The sequence below is a fragment of the Sminthopsis crassicaudata genome, chromosome 4 (genome assembly GCF_048593235.1).
Source record: "Sminthopsis crassicaudata isolate SCR6 chromosome 4, ASM4859323v1, whole genome shotgun sequence".
In the NCBI taxonomy this organism is placed as follows: Eukaryota; Metazoa; Chordata; class Mammalia; order Dasyuromorphia; family Dasyuridae; genus Sminthopsis; species Sminthopsis crassicaudata.
The window spans coordinates 476,348,857-476,363,465 of NC_133620.1; the positions used below are offsets into that span (position 1 = coordinate 476,348,857).

Below are 14,609 nucleotides of genomic sequence, written 5' to 3' on the forward strand. Positions count from 1 at the left end.
CGCCCTCTCCCATTCCCGAGCACCCCTCTGAGGCGGCCCAGGCAGAGGAGGAGCGCCAGAGGGAGCCGGCCCGGGCCCCCAGGGCCCGCCCACCACGCCATGGCTGCCCTCCAAAAGAGGGCACACGTGAGGCTCGCGCACACCTACAGCGGCGGGCGAGGGCGCAGGCTTGCGCACGTGCGCGCTCACACCCACGGACGTTGTGCTCGTGAACACGTCCCGAGAGACACACCTGCAGCCCCCCGCTCTTACACGTGCCACACACTTGCTGATATGTGACACGTGCCCGGGCATGCGTGAGCGCCCACGTGCCCACAGGTGCGGCACACACTCTCCCCCCCCCCGGGCCCACAAGAGCGGTCGCCAGAGAGGCGGGGTACCTGGAGGCGTGTAGGTCTCGACGGAGGAGTGCGCCAGCACGGAGCGCCTCTTGGAGGGCATGGGCATCTTCCTCTCCTTGTACTTGGCTAACGCGGCCTGGACGGCTTCAGTGTGGACGTCTGCAGGACAGAGAGAGTCGCCACGCTGAGTGGGGGGGTCCCTGCGGCCTCCGGTCCTTAGGGCAGGGCCAGGGGCGCCCGCGTCCCGGGACCAGGGTGGGATGGTAGGCGCCGGGGTTGGGGGCCCCCGGGAGCTGTCCAGGTGAGGCTCCCCCTCCCCCTCTTACCCCTGGAGCCAGGAGCCAAGGAGGAACATGCACATCACCCCCTCGCCGCTCTGAGGGCGAGAGCGCCCACCTCGCCATCTGGGGGAGGGGATCTCATCTCCAATTCATCTCTCCCACGTCCCACCCCGATCGGAACTGTTGTTTCCCATCGGCAGGCCTTTGCCTAGGCCGGGCCCGATGCCAGGACCACGTCCCCTTTTGGTTGCTCTCCAAGACTGGCTACAGGGACCTCTCCCGAAGGAACCCCAGGCTCCCCCTGCTCCCCAAACGCTCTTCACGTCTGCGGCAGAATGTCCCTCTGGCTCCGGGCACAGCTGCCCAGTGACACTTGTGGTCCACGGAGGCCTTTGGGAGGTGACCCCTGGCACCCACGCCATAGAAAGGCCTTCTGGGTCTCCAGGAGCCCCCAGTAGGGCCGGAGGATGAAGCTCTGGCAAACCTACGAGGGTCCACCGGCTTAAAGGCCCCTTCCCCACCACACGCACATGCACGCAAACACACACGCACTCCCACAGACAAGCTGCAGAAGAGGGAGGGTTGGCAGGAAGGTGACGGGCCACGAGCTCCCGCTGTGATGACGGCCCAAAGGCTCCTGGGACATCAGGTGGCTGGGCACACCCCCCCGGGCTTTCCCCACAGTCGGAGGCCTGTGCCCGGGGGCTGCCCCATGCCTGGGGCCCCCTGCCCAGCGCCCTGAGACTCCATTGCGGCATCCACCTCACCCTGTCTCTGGGGGGCGGTGAGGGGGACGGGGTTTCCGATCAGACACAGAGATCAGAGACGCTTCCTGGGGCAGCAGGAAGTGGAGACTACTGGAAGAAGCAAAGCTGGTCCTGCTCAAAGCCCGGGGCCTGATTGGCGTCTCCCGGCCTGGCCCCCCATCTGCTCTCGCTTTAATGACCGAGCAGGAAGGACCCCCTTGGACCAGAGAATCAATGGGCTCCCAGCCCAACGCCAGAGGCAGGAGGAAGGAGTCAGGCCAGAGACGGAGAGACGAGGGCGCGAGCCCCGTGAGAAGAGCAGAACTTGGGGTGCGCCTGAGGAGAGCTAAGAAGATTATGAGGGACCAAAGATGCCCCCAGAAAGCTCAGAGCGTCCTCCCTCACAGTCCCCTTCCAGGGACCCCGGGGGCCAGCAAAGCCTCCAACTGGGACGGGAGAAGAGGAAGGAGGGGAGCGCAGCGGCCCAACCAAGGGGCCTCAGGTCTCGGGGACAGAGGTGGGTGCCCACGTCCACAGGAAGAACCATCTCCGTGACTGTGGGCAAACCACTTCCCTGCCCTGCCCTCTGCCTACTCAGTTTCCTCATCTGTAAAATGGAACCCTTGGCCTCCGGGAGTCAGTGAGGTGATCATTATAAAGCCTTCACACACTCTCACTGCCAGCCATCATGAGCTCCTCGCCGTGACCACTGGCTGGGGTCTGCCTGCCCCTCAGCAGACTCAGGCCCACCATTCAGGACACACTGCCCCACAATCCCCCACTATCCCCAGAGAGCTCAGCTCCCGCGGCTTTTCTTACCGGATCGGAACCGCTCATCCCTCGAGTTGGCGGAGCGGGCCTTTTGCTGTTTGGAGCCGGCAGCTGGAGTTTGTGAGGACCCGGGGACCCTGGTTTCTGCCTGGAGAGAGGGGTCTACACCTGAAACAGAGTCCCAGCACAGGTCAACATTCTCTGTTTATCGCCACGCCCACCCTTCATTTGACACCGTGAGCCTCCCCCCACTTGCAACAGCGGACAGAAAAGCACCGGGCTCCTTACCGTGAAAGAAACACTGAAGCAAAGGCGAAAGAGCCTAAGACCTCAGACCCAAAACACCCGCCCGGGGAGACTGAGGAGCAAAAGATTAAGACCCAGCGGGCTCCCAAAGGCCGAAGCTAGGGCTGGTCCTCCAAGAAAACCACCCCACAACCTTAGAAGCTGAAGAAGCAATGCCCAGAGAATCCCCAGGAGCAGCACAGCCAGAGGTCAAAGGGAAAATACTGTGGAGGCTGGAAGGAAGCCACAGTCGGGCTCTCACGGGACTCAGCGGCCACCCTCCCACCTATTGCATGGGGTGCTTGCTTTGAGCTTTCAGAAAGAAGCTTTGTATGAAATTAAGAATCCCCCCTCTGTGCCTCTACTTTGTAGGGTTTTTAGCATGAGAGTGCTGTGCTCAGTCACAGACTTTTCTGCAGCTGCTGAGATGATCATGCGGTTTGGGATGTTTGGGATTTTAACATCAATTTTGTTGACTGTTTTCCAAAGATCAAACTATCTGTGCATCCCTGGTATAAATCCCCCTTGGTCATAATGAATGATTTCTTGGATAAATTGTTGCAGTCTGACAGGATTTTGTTTAAAACTTTTGGGTCCATGTTCTTTCTCTGGTTTAGATACTAGAAATATACATCCGTCTCATAAAAGGATTCTCGTTTGTTTTTTTCAATGTCTAGGGACAATTTGTGAAGTCTGGGTGCCAACTATCCTTTATAAGTTTGAAAGAATTTTCCTCTGAATCCGCCGGGACCAGGAGTTTGTTTTTCCCGTGGGAGTTCCTTTGCAGCTAGATCCACATCCTTTTTTGAGACTGCATCATTTAAGCTCTGCCTGGCCTTCAGACAGCTGGGCTACGCTCTATTTCTGAAGGTCTTCCTCTATTTCTTTCCTGTTCTCAGTTATACAACTGGATAAGGTAGCTTCTGGATATTCTTTTGATTTCTTCTGTGAAGAGTGTCCTGCAGGGAATATGTCACTGGGCAGTGTGCAAGAGCAGTCGGCTCACCACTGCATCCCCACAACAAGCAGCGTCCTTTGGAGTTCTACCTATGAAGGCATTTACATTCTTCATGTGGAAACACACAGCCAATACTGAATTCTGGAAATGCAACACAGGAAGGCCCATGATCATGGAAACCCTCAAATAATTCGGGTTTCCTCCCTGCTTTGAAGAGGAAATCACAAGGGAAAAAAACCAAAAAAACAAGACAGAGGGAGAAGTTCTAACTCTCCCGGTCCAGAGCAATACAATTACACGAGGAGAATACAGTCACAAAGATGGCCTGGCGCCCACTAAGTTCATTAAAGAAACATCAGATTAGATTCCTCAAATATATTTACAAAGGCAAGAAATAAACGTTAAAAGAAAAAACGGTTGTGGTAGACCCAGATTTCAAATCTAGCCTCTGACACCAACTAGCCATGTGACCCCGGGCAAGTCACTTAACCCCCTTTACCTTAATTTCCTCATCTGTAAAACTAACTGGAGAAAGAAATGGCAAACCCTTCCAGTATTTTACCACGAAAACCTCAAAAAGAGTTCACAAAGATTGGACAAAAGATATCCTAGAATCACTACAAAATCTAATTGGGACAAGAGTCGATGGATCTTTGTGTTTATGTCTTGTTTTTCTCAGAAGGTCCCGTAAGGCTCTATAATAATAGAGGCACAAGGTTCCTTTAGTCGTGAGCCTTTCATTATAAGGCGCTGAGTTTTGTGAAGGAAAAAGTCCTCTGGTGATTGCGGGGACCAGTCTGATTTTAGCTGGCGAAGGTGAAACAGGTGGTCTGCCTCCTGGCAGAGAAGTTTGCTGGGCTACAGGAGCGCAGCGCAGCCTAAGCGTGAGCTATAATTGTTCTTCGTTACAAGGCAGAATGTCAGAAACAAAACCACGCAGGGATTTCTTTACCCTCTAACAGCTGTTTAAGTTTGACCTCAGCCTCTGTAATTGATTCTAAGACTAAGTGGCCAGCCCCAGGGTTTGCCCAAGTTCCCCTAAGGTCTGAAGCAGGACGCCAAACGCCGGCGCCCCCTTCGGTCAGACCAGCCGGGACAAAGCCTATGCCCAAACTCCCGGGAAGGCCGAGGCGAGCGGCTCCTACCTTGGATGAGTGGGATGTAGCGCGCCAGCAGCTTCGCCCTCTTCTTCTCGTAGCCTTTCTGCGTGATGTCACCTAAAAGAGAAACATTTAGGGAAATGTCAGGTTCAACTTGAGGATTTTCTTCTGGGTTTAAAAGTGATCTCCTGACAGACCATGAGCCAGGATGTGGGCTCGCGCCACCGGGAGCCTTCACTCACAGCCGGGGAGAAAATCTTGGAGCAGAGGGTGTCAGCAGCAAGTCTTAGTCTGTTGGAGAAGGCATTCTGCTCTGAGTTTTATGAGCTTTCTGGGTGCGATCAGTTAGTCCTAAAATAGTCCAAATCCAAAGCACCACATATGTAGCGTGCACGCAGAAAAATCAATAGACAGATTATCCCAAGCTTCTATGACATAGCTTAGTTCCACAAAGGAAGTACAAAAAGAAAATCCCGCCTCCCCAAGATGCAAATTAGTCTGCTTTGGAGGAAAAAGCTTTTCCCTCCTCTTAAAACCTAACAGTAGAACCAGGAGGTCACAAGGTGCCTCCCCTCCCCACCTCCCAAGCTGGCTGGGCTACGCACCAAACCCGGCCCCCCAAGGAGCAGCCAGTCCTAGAAAGCTTGATATTTTAAGAAGTTAATATTATACTTTTGAAAAACGTTAGCTCTAATTGCGTATGTTTACTTGATCTAGTTGGATTAATGCATCTTATCTAATCTAATTTCCAGGCGCTCCAGCCGGGCAGGGAGCCTCGAGCATCCAGCCTCCGAATCTCTCCTCTATAGTAGCCTGGCAGAGGGAAGGGAATAGTTTCCGCTCCTCCCAAACAGCCCCATGCCCCCCCAGGGCTTTCCCCCAGGTTTGGCTGAGCTGATAGGGCCTCTATCAGCCTTGTTGCCAAGGGAAACAGGCCCCTACAGGAAGACGCCAAACTTCAGAAGCCCCCAATGCAAATGCCATTTCCACAGACAGCACTAAGTATTCAATTTTAAGGTAATGGCCTCAGTTTACCCAGGCCCATGCCATCCAGACAGCTCACACTTGTACTTTCTAATGTCAAATTAAATCACAAAGGGACAATGCGTAGCTCCAGGAGCTTCTCGCTCCAGAAAACCCTTCTCTTACTAAAAACACGAGATGATTGAGCAGTCTTGATGTCACTCACACACTATCGTCAACTGGAATCTTGCTCTAACCCGGTACAGAACAACGCTTGGAAATGTAATGAATCTCCCCGCACAGAGCCGAGAGTGGGGCTTCTGATCCTCCGAGCCCATACGCAAAACCAACAGCTGAGCTCAGGAGGCAGATCATTAACTCCTGTTTTCGGCCAGCCCCGTGGCGTGGGAGCCCGCGCTCCACGCCGAGCCGGTAAGAGAGCAGCTGCTGCGGACAGAGAAGTGACCTCTCAGACCTCACCTTCCCAAACTCCCCTGCGCGGCCTAGGTCAAAACCCTTCAAGTGCCCCAGCCTTCGCTCCTCGGCTGGCGGGCAGTCTCTGGCCCCCACGGGCAGATCTAAGTGTGGGCTTAAAGGAAAAAAAAAGTCCCGCAAAGTCTGCCCGGGACACTGACTTTGCCGCTGCGGAATCAATGCCGAGTTTGCTAATTCTGCAGAAAAAGGATGAGAAGTGAGATGCTTTCCTTGCCCCTGGTGAGGAAAAGTCGTGTCCAAAGCTTCAGCTGAGATGTCTTTGTTTCCTTCTGCTCCGCTCTGAGGAGGATTCGGGGTTCTGTGTGTTCCACAATCACCCTCCACCCCCACCACATAGGCCGGGCCCCGGTGGGATTAACCCAGCATCCGGGGCTGCTTTTGTCGTCCCTCACCCCTCCACCCCAGAGGCCCGTGTGGTGTGGCGGGCCCCAGCTGCTGCCACTACTCTCCCCTGGTTATTAGGGGAGACAAAAGCTGTCTGATGACCCCAGTCCCAGGAACCAGCTGGGAACTTCTCAACGGAAACTCAGACCACAGTTCAGGAGAACGCGACTTCTCAGTCTTTTCCATGGAATATTTTTTTAAATGCCCAGGTTGAGGCCTATGTGAAAAAGTGAATTTTTAAACCCCTTCGGTTCAAGGCAATTTTCCCCAGGCCTGGCTAAGATTTAGAACATACTTCCCTTCCTAAAATACCCATCACTCCGTCTGGGCCGCCCAGCGGCCTGCGTGGGTCCGAGTCCCGGCGTGTGCTTGCCACCTACGATACTGTTTAATTCAAGCATTGACCCCGACCTCAAAATGCTCAACTGTTGGCTTGGTCAGTGCCTTTTATTCCGTTTGAATGACATTCAGCTTTTATTTGTTCTCTGCTTCAGTCAAATCAGGAACCTCGGTCTCCTCTCATTTGGATGTTCACTAAGCTGTCCCAAGGATGGCCTGGTGGTTTGGGAACCAAAGCTAAAAGAAAACCTGAAGATAACTGGAATTCCCAGAATGCTCCAAGGTACACAAAGTGCTCTCCACATATTAACTCATTTCATTTTCAAACAAACCTGGGAGCTAGGAGCTAGTATAGCCCCATTTAGCAGATGAGGAAAGTGAGGCACTTTTCCAGGGCCACATGCTAGGTGTCTATAAGTAAGGCAGGCTTAGAATTCAGGCCTCCCTGACTCAAGGGCTGAAGCTCCGGCCATTCTGGACGCCCGGCCAAAGCTGCTGTCTTATTAAAGTTGGAAAATGAGTCTCACTCCGGGAGCAGAGAAAAACGAATGAACCTGGGTCGGGCAAGACGGCAGCACAGTAAAAGAGCGCAGCCACACTTCAGCGCCTGAAGAAGGGGCCCAATGCCCCAGTTCTTCTGGGGAGAGCGGGCATCATGGACCGTGCATGAAGCGCAGTCTGTCCTGCCACTGCTGGGAGAAGCGTCGGATCTACCCTCGTGCTGCTTGGAAATCAGAGGGGCTGGAACGGAGCCTCTGGGATGCCTCGGCCAGAGAATTCCTCACCAAGTGGCCAGTCGCCAACTGGGCAAAGTCAGGTGTTCCCCCTTAGCTAGAGCACGGCTCGCTCTGCCGAACCAGAGAATAAAGTTCGCTCTGCTGAGCTAGGGCACGGCTCACTCTGCTGTCAGGCGCAGCATTTAGGGTTAGGGTTATGCCCAGAAGCCACTACCAGCAGAGCTTTCCAAGGTGCAGGTCCCTGCCCCGTCCCAGAAGACCTGGGGAAGGCCTGGCAGGTATAGGCCACAGAGCTCTCCTGGGCAGAACCTCCGGCACCCATGATTCAATCAGACTCAGACCCAGCCCCATTTCACCAATGCCCTGCACCCACAGAGGCTGAAAAGCACCGCCTGACGCCATCTAGCCACACTTTAGGCTCAAATACAACCTTAGGTCAAGAGCCCCAATGGGTCAGCATGCACCCAGCCTACAAACACATGGTTCTGTCAGGGCAAAAAACCCTGCCAGGAACCAAGTAGCCAGAACCCAAAGGCGCCATCTTTCTCCAAAGATGCGGCTCTGACCTTCAGGGTCCCCTAGGCCAGCTCTAGCTCGGCAGCTGCGCCGGGGGTGCCTAAGGGGGGGCGTAGCACATGGAGTGCAGGGAGTGGACTCGGGGGTACCGCCGGCCCCGACCTCCCCGGGCGGTTCACAGCACTTCACAAGGCGGGCTCCCAGCCGAAGCTAAACTCTTCTCATTTCCAGACAGTGCTCGCAGGTCTAGGCGATGGTGATCCCAAGTTCTCTGCCACGGCGCAGCTTTCCGAACCCCCGAAGGCAGCCGTGTTCCGATGCGGCTGAATCTTCTCCAAGCTGAACCTCCCCAGTCCCTGCTCCTTCCATCAGGTCTATGGCGCTGGCTTCCAGACCGGCCATACGTAGCAAAGGCCCGGCCCCGAACACAAGTGCCATCCAAAGAAGCCGCCATCCCAGTAGGCCCAATAGACAGGGCCCTGGGGCAGCAGAGGGGGCCACGTTCTTTGGCTGGGTACCCCCCAGTGGTTATTGGGTCCCTCCGGCGTCAGGGCCGGGGGAGCCGGGCCATCCGATCCGCAGGCCTGCCTCTGTTCGGCCGGCACGGCTCGGGACTTGGGCTCAGCCATGGCCAGAGCGGATTTCCAAGCTGCCGTGTCGCGGGTCAGTCACCAACGCGCCTCACACGTCAGCCTAAAGTAGCTTAAGGAGAACAGACACGCTGAATGTGTCTGTGCTGCCCTAGGCCCAAGACCCCCAGGCTGACTCCCTGGCGGGGGATCCCGGCTCTCCTGCCCTCGTGTGCGGGCCAGCCCTGAACCCAAGGCCGGTGCCGGGAGGGTGGGGGGAGGGGTGCTGGGTCATGTGGAGACGGAGTGCTGGGCTCGGAGTGTAAATCCAGCCTCGGACACAAGCGGTGTGGCCTTGGCCAGTCACCCCCATTTGCCTCAGTTCTTCTTCTGTAAAATGGGAGCATACTGGAGAAAGAAATGACAAACCCCTTCCGATCTTTGCCAAGAAAGCTCACGAACAAGTCCACGTGGAGCGGAGCCGAACAGCAGCAGGGAAGGTTAGTGGTTGACTGCTGTCCCCCCCACCCCGGCCCTACCTGCTGCACTCTTTAAAAAACTTAACAATCGCTTCTCTCAACACCCCTTCCTACAGAACAACAGATAAGGGAGGAGCAGCGGGATGATTTCAGAGAGGCCCGGAGAGACTTCCGGGAACCAGGAGATCACGGTGCCGGCAACAAGCTTCTGCGAGGACCAGTCCCGAGGGCGGGGCTCTCCGCAACAGCGAGGCGCTTCAGGTCGCTTCCCTGGGCTTGTGATTAGAGTTGCCTGCACCCAGAGAGGGGGCTGCGGGGCCTCAGGCCGGACCACAACGCAGCCCTCTCACGCTTTCTGCTGTTGCTCACTTGCATTTTGCTTTTTTATTCATTTTCTTTCCTTCTTGAGCTGACTTTTCTGTGCAACAAGACAAGTGTGGAAACGGGTGTAGAAGAACCGCACGTGTGAACAGACGTTGGATCAGCCGCCGTCTCGGGGAGGGGGTGAGGAGAAGGGAAAGAAAATGTGGAGCCTGAGGTTCCGCAAGGGGGAAAACCTCTCTCTGCACGGATTGTGAAAAGAAAAAGCTATCATAAAACGAGAACAGCAACATTCCCTAACATTTGTATGCCATCATCCGGCCAATGGGCACTCCCTCCGCGCCCAGCTCCTTGCCACTGCACCAAGAGCTTCTGCGAACATCTGTGCACGTGGGGGTCCTTTCCTCTTGTTTAGGACCTCTGGGACACGGGCCCAGGACGGACACTGCCACCTGGCCCTTTGGGCAGTTCCAGATTGTTCTCCAGAATGGCTGGATCGGTTCAGACTCTGCCAACGAGGCATCAGTGTCCCAGTTTGCCCACATCCTCTCTAGCATTTACCGTTATCTATCACCTTAGCCAATCCGAGAGGTGTCCTACCGGTCACTCTTAATCGACTCCACACAGCTCTTATGATATCCTCCCCGGCACCAGCTCCGCTCCAGTATCTTTCTCCAGCAGAGATCCCTCCAGTCCCACCGTGTCCTTGCTGCCCAACTGCAGCCTTGGATCACTGCCGCCTCGGCACCAAAAGTCGCCCTAAATCATTCCCCCGGTCCCCATTCTCCCGCCCAGCGCTGTGGAACTGCAGAGCTGGGCGCAGACAAGAGTAGCTGCCACGGGAGGGACCGGACACCTCCATGGCCCAACTGTGCATGTGGTGATGAGAGATGGAGCGAGGGGAGCCCGAACCGCCAGAGGCTCAACGCCGGAGCTCGGCTTCCCTCAGCACATCTTCTACTCGAGCCACAGAAGGCTGGCTGGCACGTTTGGTTTCCTTCCCCCTTGCCGACCCGCACGAGGCAATGAGAAAAAGAAAATGCACAGGGGATCACGTGCCCTAAATGAGGCTCCCCCAGTGCCCGGGCTGGTCCTCCAGCAGGCACTGCCGCCTGTCAGAAAGCAGCTGCCCACCACGTCACAGGTCCAGAAGGCAGTGAGTAACCGGGGCCAGCACGAGAGAGAGCTTCGGGGGCTCTCGGACAAAGGAGGCCGATGACGTGGGTCAGCTTTGGCCACTTGAGGAGAGTCCCACGGGGGAGAACGGCAATCCCCTCTCGAGCTGGGCTAGCACAGCAGAGGGAGCAGGAGGGCCCAGAAAGTTGGACGAGGGAGGGAGGATGTTCTGCTTATCTGAACAGGGCCCAGCTGTGCACACAGTTTATCAGTCTGAACTAGACTGGCCAGAGCCGGGTGACCGGCTTCAAGGACACACGGAGAGGTCTGATAGGATTAAAAGTAGCAAATCAGGCCAGCTCTTCGGGGGCGGGGAGCTTCATCCTGGAAAAACGAGAGTTCGGGGCCTTGTCCATCCTCCCTTCTGGCCAAGATGACCTCCAGGTGCAATGCCCATGGAGAGAGCATCTGGTCAAATGTCATGCTGGGCCCCACCTGGGGAGAACCTCCTGAAGTTCAGGGAAAGAGGGACTTCCCAAGGATAAAGGGCAAGAGCCAGCCAGAGCCTGGGCCCTGAAGGAAGATCCGCGCTCAAAAGGCCGGGCCTCCAAAGAAACGTGGTTCGGGCCATTCTACAGCGTGGCGGGGGAGACCAAACACGCCCTGAATGAACTAGGTCCCCCCTCCTTGGAACCCACCCAGCTGCACCAGCAGCGACTAGTCTCGGCCGGAACGGGGCTTGACCTGAGCGATCTTGTTCCTTTCCGGCCAGTTCCTCAGGAAAGCTCTCCTCTCCCTCAGCAGCCCCCACCTGGCCTCTGGGACGTGCTGCGACCAGACCCAAGCGGCCTGCCATTAGGGAAGTTCTTTCCAAGTAAAGGAAGCAAGATCATAAAAAAAGACTGTTCCACTCTTAGCAACACAGAATCCACTGAGGTCTCTCTCCCTCTGGGCCTCGGGCCGCTCGGGCTGTGGCGGGGGCAGGGCTGACAGAACCGCACATGTACTTCCAGCTCGCCATGTGGACAGCTGCCACCCACACGAAAGCCATTTCCCAGGGCTGTCCCTGGACTCCAGAGTCCCGAGTGCCCAACCTGTCTCAGGCTTAGCTTGAGCCGCAGTTTGCTCATCTCTAAAATGGACACGAGCATCTCCTCCACCGAGCTGGTGCAAGCATCAGATGGATAAGTCATGGAAAGTCTCTGCAAAGCTCAACACGCTCCGGCCACAGGGACGGACCCCAGAGGCCACCCAGTCTACCGAGGGAACGGGGGGGAAGCTACACAGCAGGGCACGGCAGGGATTCTTGCTGATGGAGGTGGAGAACACACGCTTATGGGGAAGCCCATTCATCTCCCTTCTGAGAAGACGCAAGCACGTAACAAAACACTAATTTCCAGATTGCGAAGATTTCAGCGACCGCCCCGACTCTCTCAGCAGATTTCCTGAAGAGTAATTTTGAGGATTCGAAGGCTTCACATACACGAGACACCTCCTCCCAGCGTGGGCGCCTGTGCTTTTTGGAGACTGGGTGACAACAATGAGAGTCTGCTGGGCTTTTTTCATCTTATGTGATTCTTAGCCAAGGGGTTCTGAAAAGTCTCTAGAGTCCACCCGGTGCCCAAGAGGTCCCTGCTCCAAACAGGCCGACCCAGCCGCACTCTGCCATAGGTAGGCGAGTTTAAGGTCGGTGAATGGGATCCACTCACTTAGGGCATGCAATTCCAGAACATCCGCTGTTCCTTCCAAAATGAGGATGACTATCACGGCAGTGATATTTTCCTTTTCTCCTGGTAATTCCAGACCCGAGTCTGAATGTCACTTCATATACATGTATATATACATGTATATATATATATATATATATGCACATAACATATAACAAACACATATATACAACTAAATAAAAAAATAAGAAAAAAATTAGGAAAAGAAAGACAAAAGAAAATAAAATATTGAAACCGTCATGGAAGATTCAAAATAGATAATAAATTTCCATTTCAAGAAAGCATATAATTCCTATTTTAAAGGAAACTCGCCCCTGCATTTGGGTACGACTTTTAGCTTAAAAAAAAAAAGCTTAAATAATAATGAGACTATATTCATGAGTATCCATCCTTTTAAAAAGCCTATAATATTAGAAGAGATTCTGTTTGTGAGTGTCCATCGTTCTTTGTGGGTTACTCTTTTGTTCTCTGTTCTGCACTTTTTACTTTATTCTTTTTCTTCTCCCTTTAATTTTCTTCCCCCCAAAGGCCCCAAGCGGGATCCAATTAAGCACACTCTCCTCTTCCTCTCTCTGGATGTATGTGTATATACGTGTATATGTATAAATATACACACATATGTATATAACCTGTATATATACACACACATACAGACATATTTTGAGACATGTAAACACGCATCTAAAACAATGTGATTTGGCTGGCACATGACGCAGAATTTTTTTCTTGACTGAATCTTTAAGTTTGACTTGGAGAATAGTGCTTACAAGCCTATATTTTTTCCTAATAAATCAGATTCCTGACCCTTGCAGTGCTCGTTTATATCTCACTTCCTATCCCCGCTAACTCTTCTTCTTTGATTCGACTCCTTAACTGCCTTGCTTGGATTTGTGGCTGGTGATTTTTAAGACAACTTTAAAAAGAGCAGCACCGTCACAATTCTAGTTCGCTGTTTCTCCACCAGGCCGCCAACACGGAAAATCAACCACTGTCCGTTGCTGGTCAAGTGACAGGCCACGAGGAAGCACCCTGGCCTCCAGAACATCGCTTCTCTGATGAGACGGGCTCTGGGTTCAGATTTCGGGAGGACGTTCTGTTCCTTCCCTGGGCCAGCTGGGTGACCCTGTTTGCTCATCTGTAGAAGGTGCTGGCACAAGAGTCGGACGTGACGGAGGATGACTGAACAATTCTTCTGGTTCCCCATGGAGGGCCACTGACTTTGTACTAAAGAAGACCTGGGTTCAAATTCTAACTACCGTTCACTACACACATGACCTTGGCAGACCCACACTCTCTGAGCCTCTGTTTCTTCATCTGTAAAAGGGGTGGCCTGGCCTGGCTATGGGCCAGCAGCTCTCCCGGTTCTAACTCTCCAGTTCTGGGACCGGCTTGTTCGTTGTCTCCGTTTAACCACTCTTTTATAAGAAGGAAGTCTGGAGAACACTGAAGATAAATAGAAGGGAGGCGGGGCCTGGAGGGGCTCCTCTCTGGCCTGCCCTCGGCTCCCCGGGCCGCTGGGCCCGGACACTGCTGGGGCGGCCGCTTACTGGGGGGTGGAGGACAGCAGAGACTTACATCCGTTTCGCCCTAACACCCAAACGCAGTGACTCTAGGAAGGTTTGCCCGAATGCCCCTCGGGCAGCCGGGGGTTTCCAGTCTCAGGTTAAAAAGCCACTTTTAGCCTACATTCATTACCGTTGCCCGTCCCATACGACCCCCTACCTCTGACCAAGCACAGAGCCAACCACGGTGCCGGGGGCACCGCGCCATTGCCCTCGCCCACCCCAGCTAGTCTCTGTCTGAGATGGTTCTTGAGCGAATGAAAAAGCACTGATGAAGCTCTGCCGCCGGGGAGAGGGCCACGTCTCACTTCTCAGACAGGGGACCCCGCAGGGTGAATGGGAGGGGCCTGGAATTGTTTCTTATCAGGAAATGTTTCCCCCTCCGCTACAGGTTGTGCAAACACTTCTCAGGCCAAAGGGGTTGTGAGTGGAAAACGCTCGAGATTCCCGTAGGCTGAGACGGGGCGAGGACTCTGGGAGCAGAGCGGGGAGCCCCGCTCTCCTCTGTGCTGTCGCTGCGGGCTGCTTTTCTTCCTTTTCCCCCTTTTGATCTGACTTTTCTAGTGCACCTGATAAATGTGCAAATCCGGCGAGGAGACTGGCACGTGGCTAACCTAGACTGGCTCACCAGCTGCCTCGGGGAGGGGGAGGGAGGGACCAAGGACTGGGAGCCTCGGCTTGGCGAGGGGGCAGGCACGCACTCTGAAAAAGAAAAAGCTGTGACTATTTTTAAATAAGTTTAAAAAGCAGCCCTGGGCTGTGCCAGCTGGGCCCCTGCCCAGTGACAGGAAACTTCAGCTGGAGGGCCGAGGGCGGGCAGGCGGCGGGGCCGGGGGGTCCCTGGCTCACCCCAAGAACAGAGGCCTGAGCAGTGGAGCCACCCGGACCTTCTGAGGCAGCCCAGACATGGGTCACGGGG

General features: G+C 54.7%; 1 protein-coding gene across 3 annotated transcripts in view; it reads right to left on the minus strand.

The window, feature by feature from the left end:
- The window catches only part of DIP2A (disco interacting protein 2 homolog A), a 55,978-nt gene that overhangs the window by 37,193 nt on the left and 4,176 nt on the right, over positions 1-14,609 (minus strand). For all 3 annotated transcript variants that reach the window (XM_074264473.1, XM_074264472.1, XM_074264471.1), the window contains exons 2-4: positions 4,528-4,599; positions 2,188-2,307; positions 381-500 (exon numbers count right to left, since the gene is read on the minus strand). In XM_074264473.1, coding sequence (XP_074120574.1) covers positions 381-500; positions 2,188-2,307; positions 4,528-4,599 — 312 coding nt within the window. The remainder of the gene's footprint in view (positions 1-380; positions 501-2,187; positions 2,308-4,527; positions 4,600-14,609) is intronic.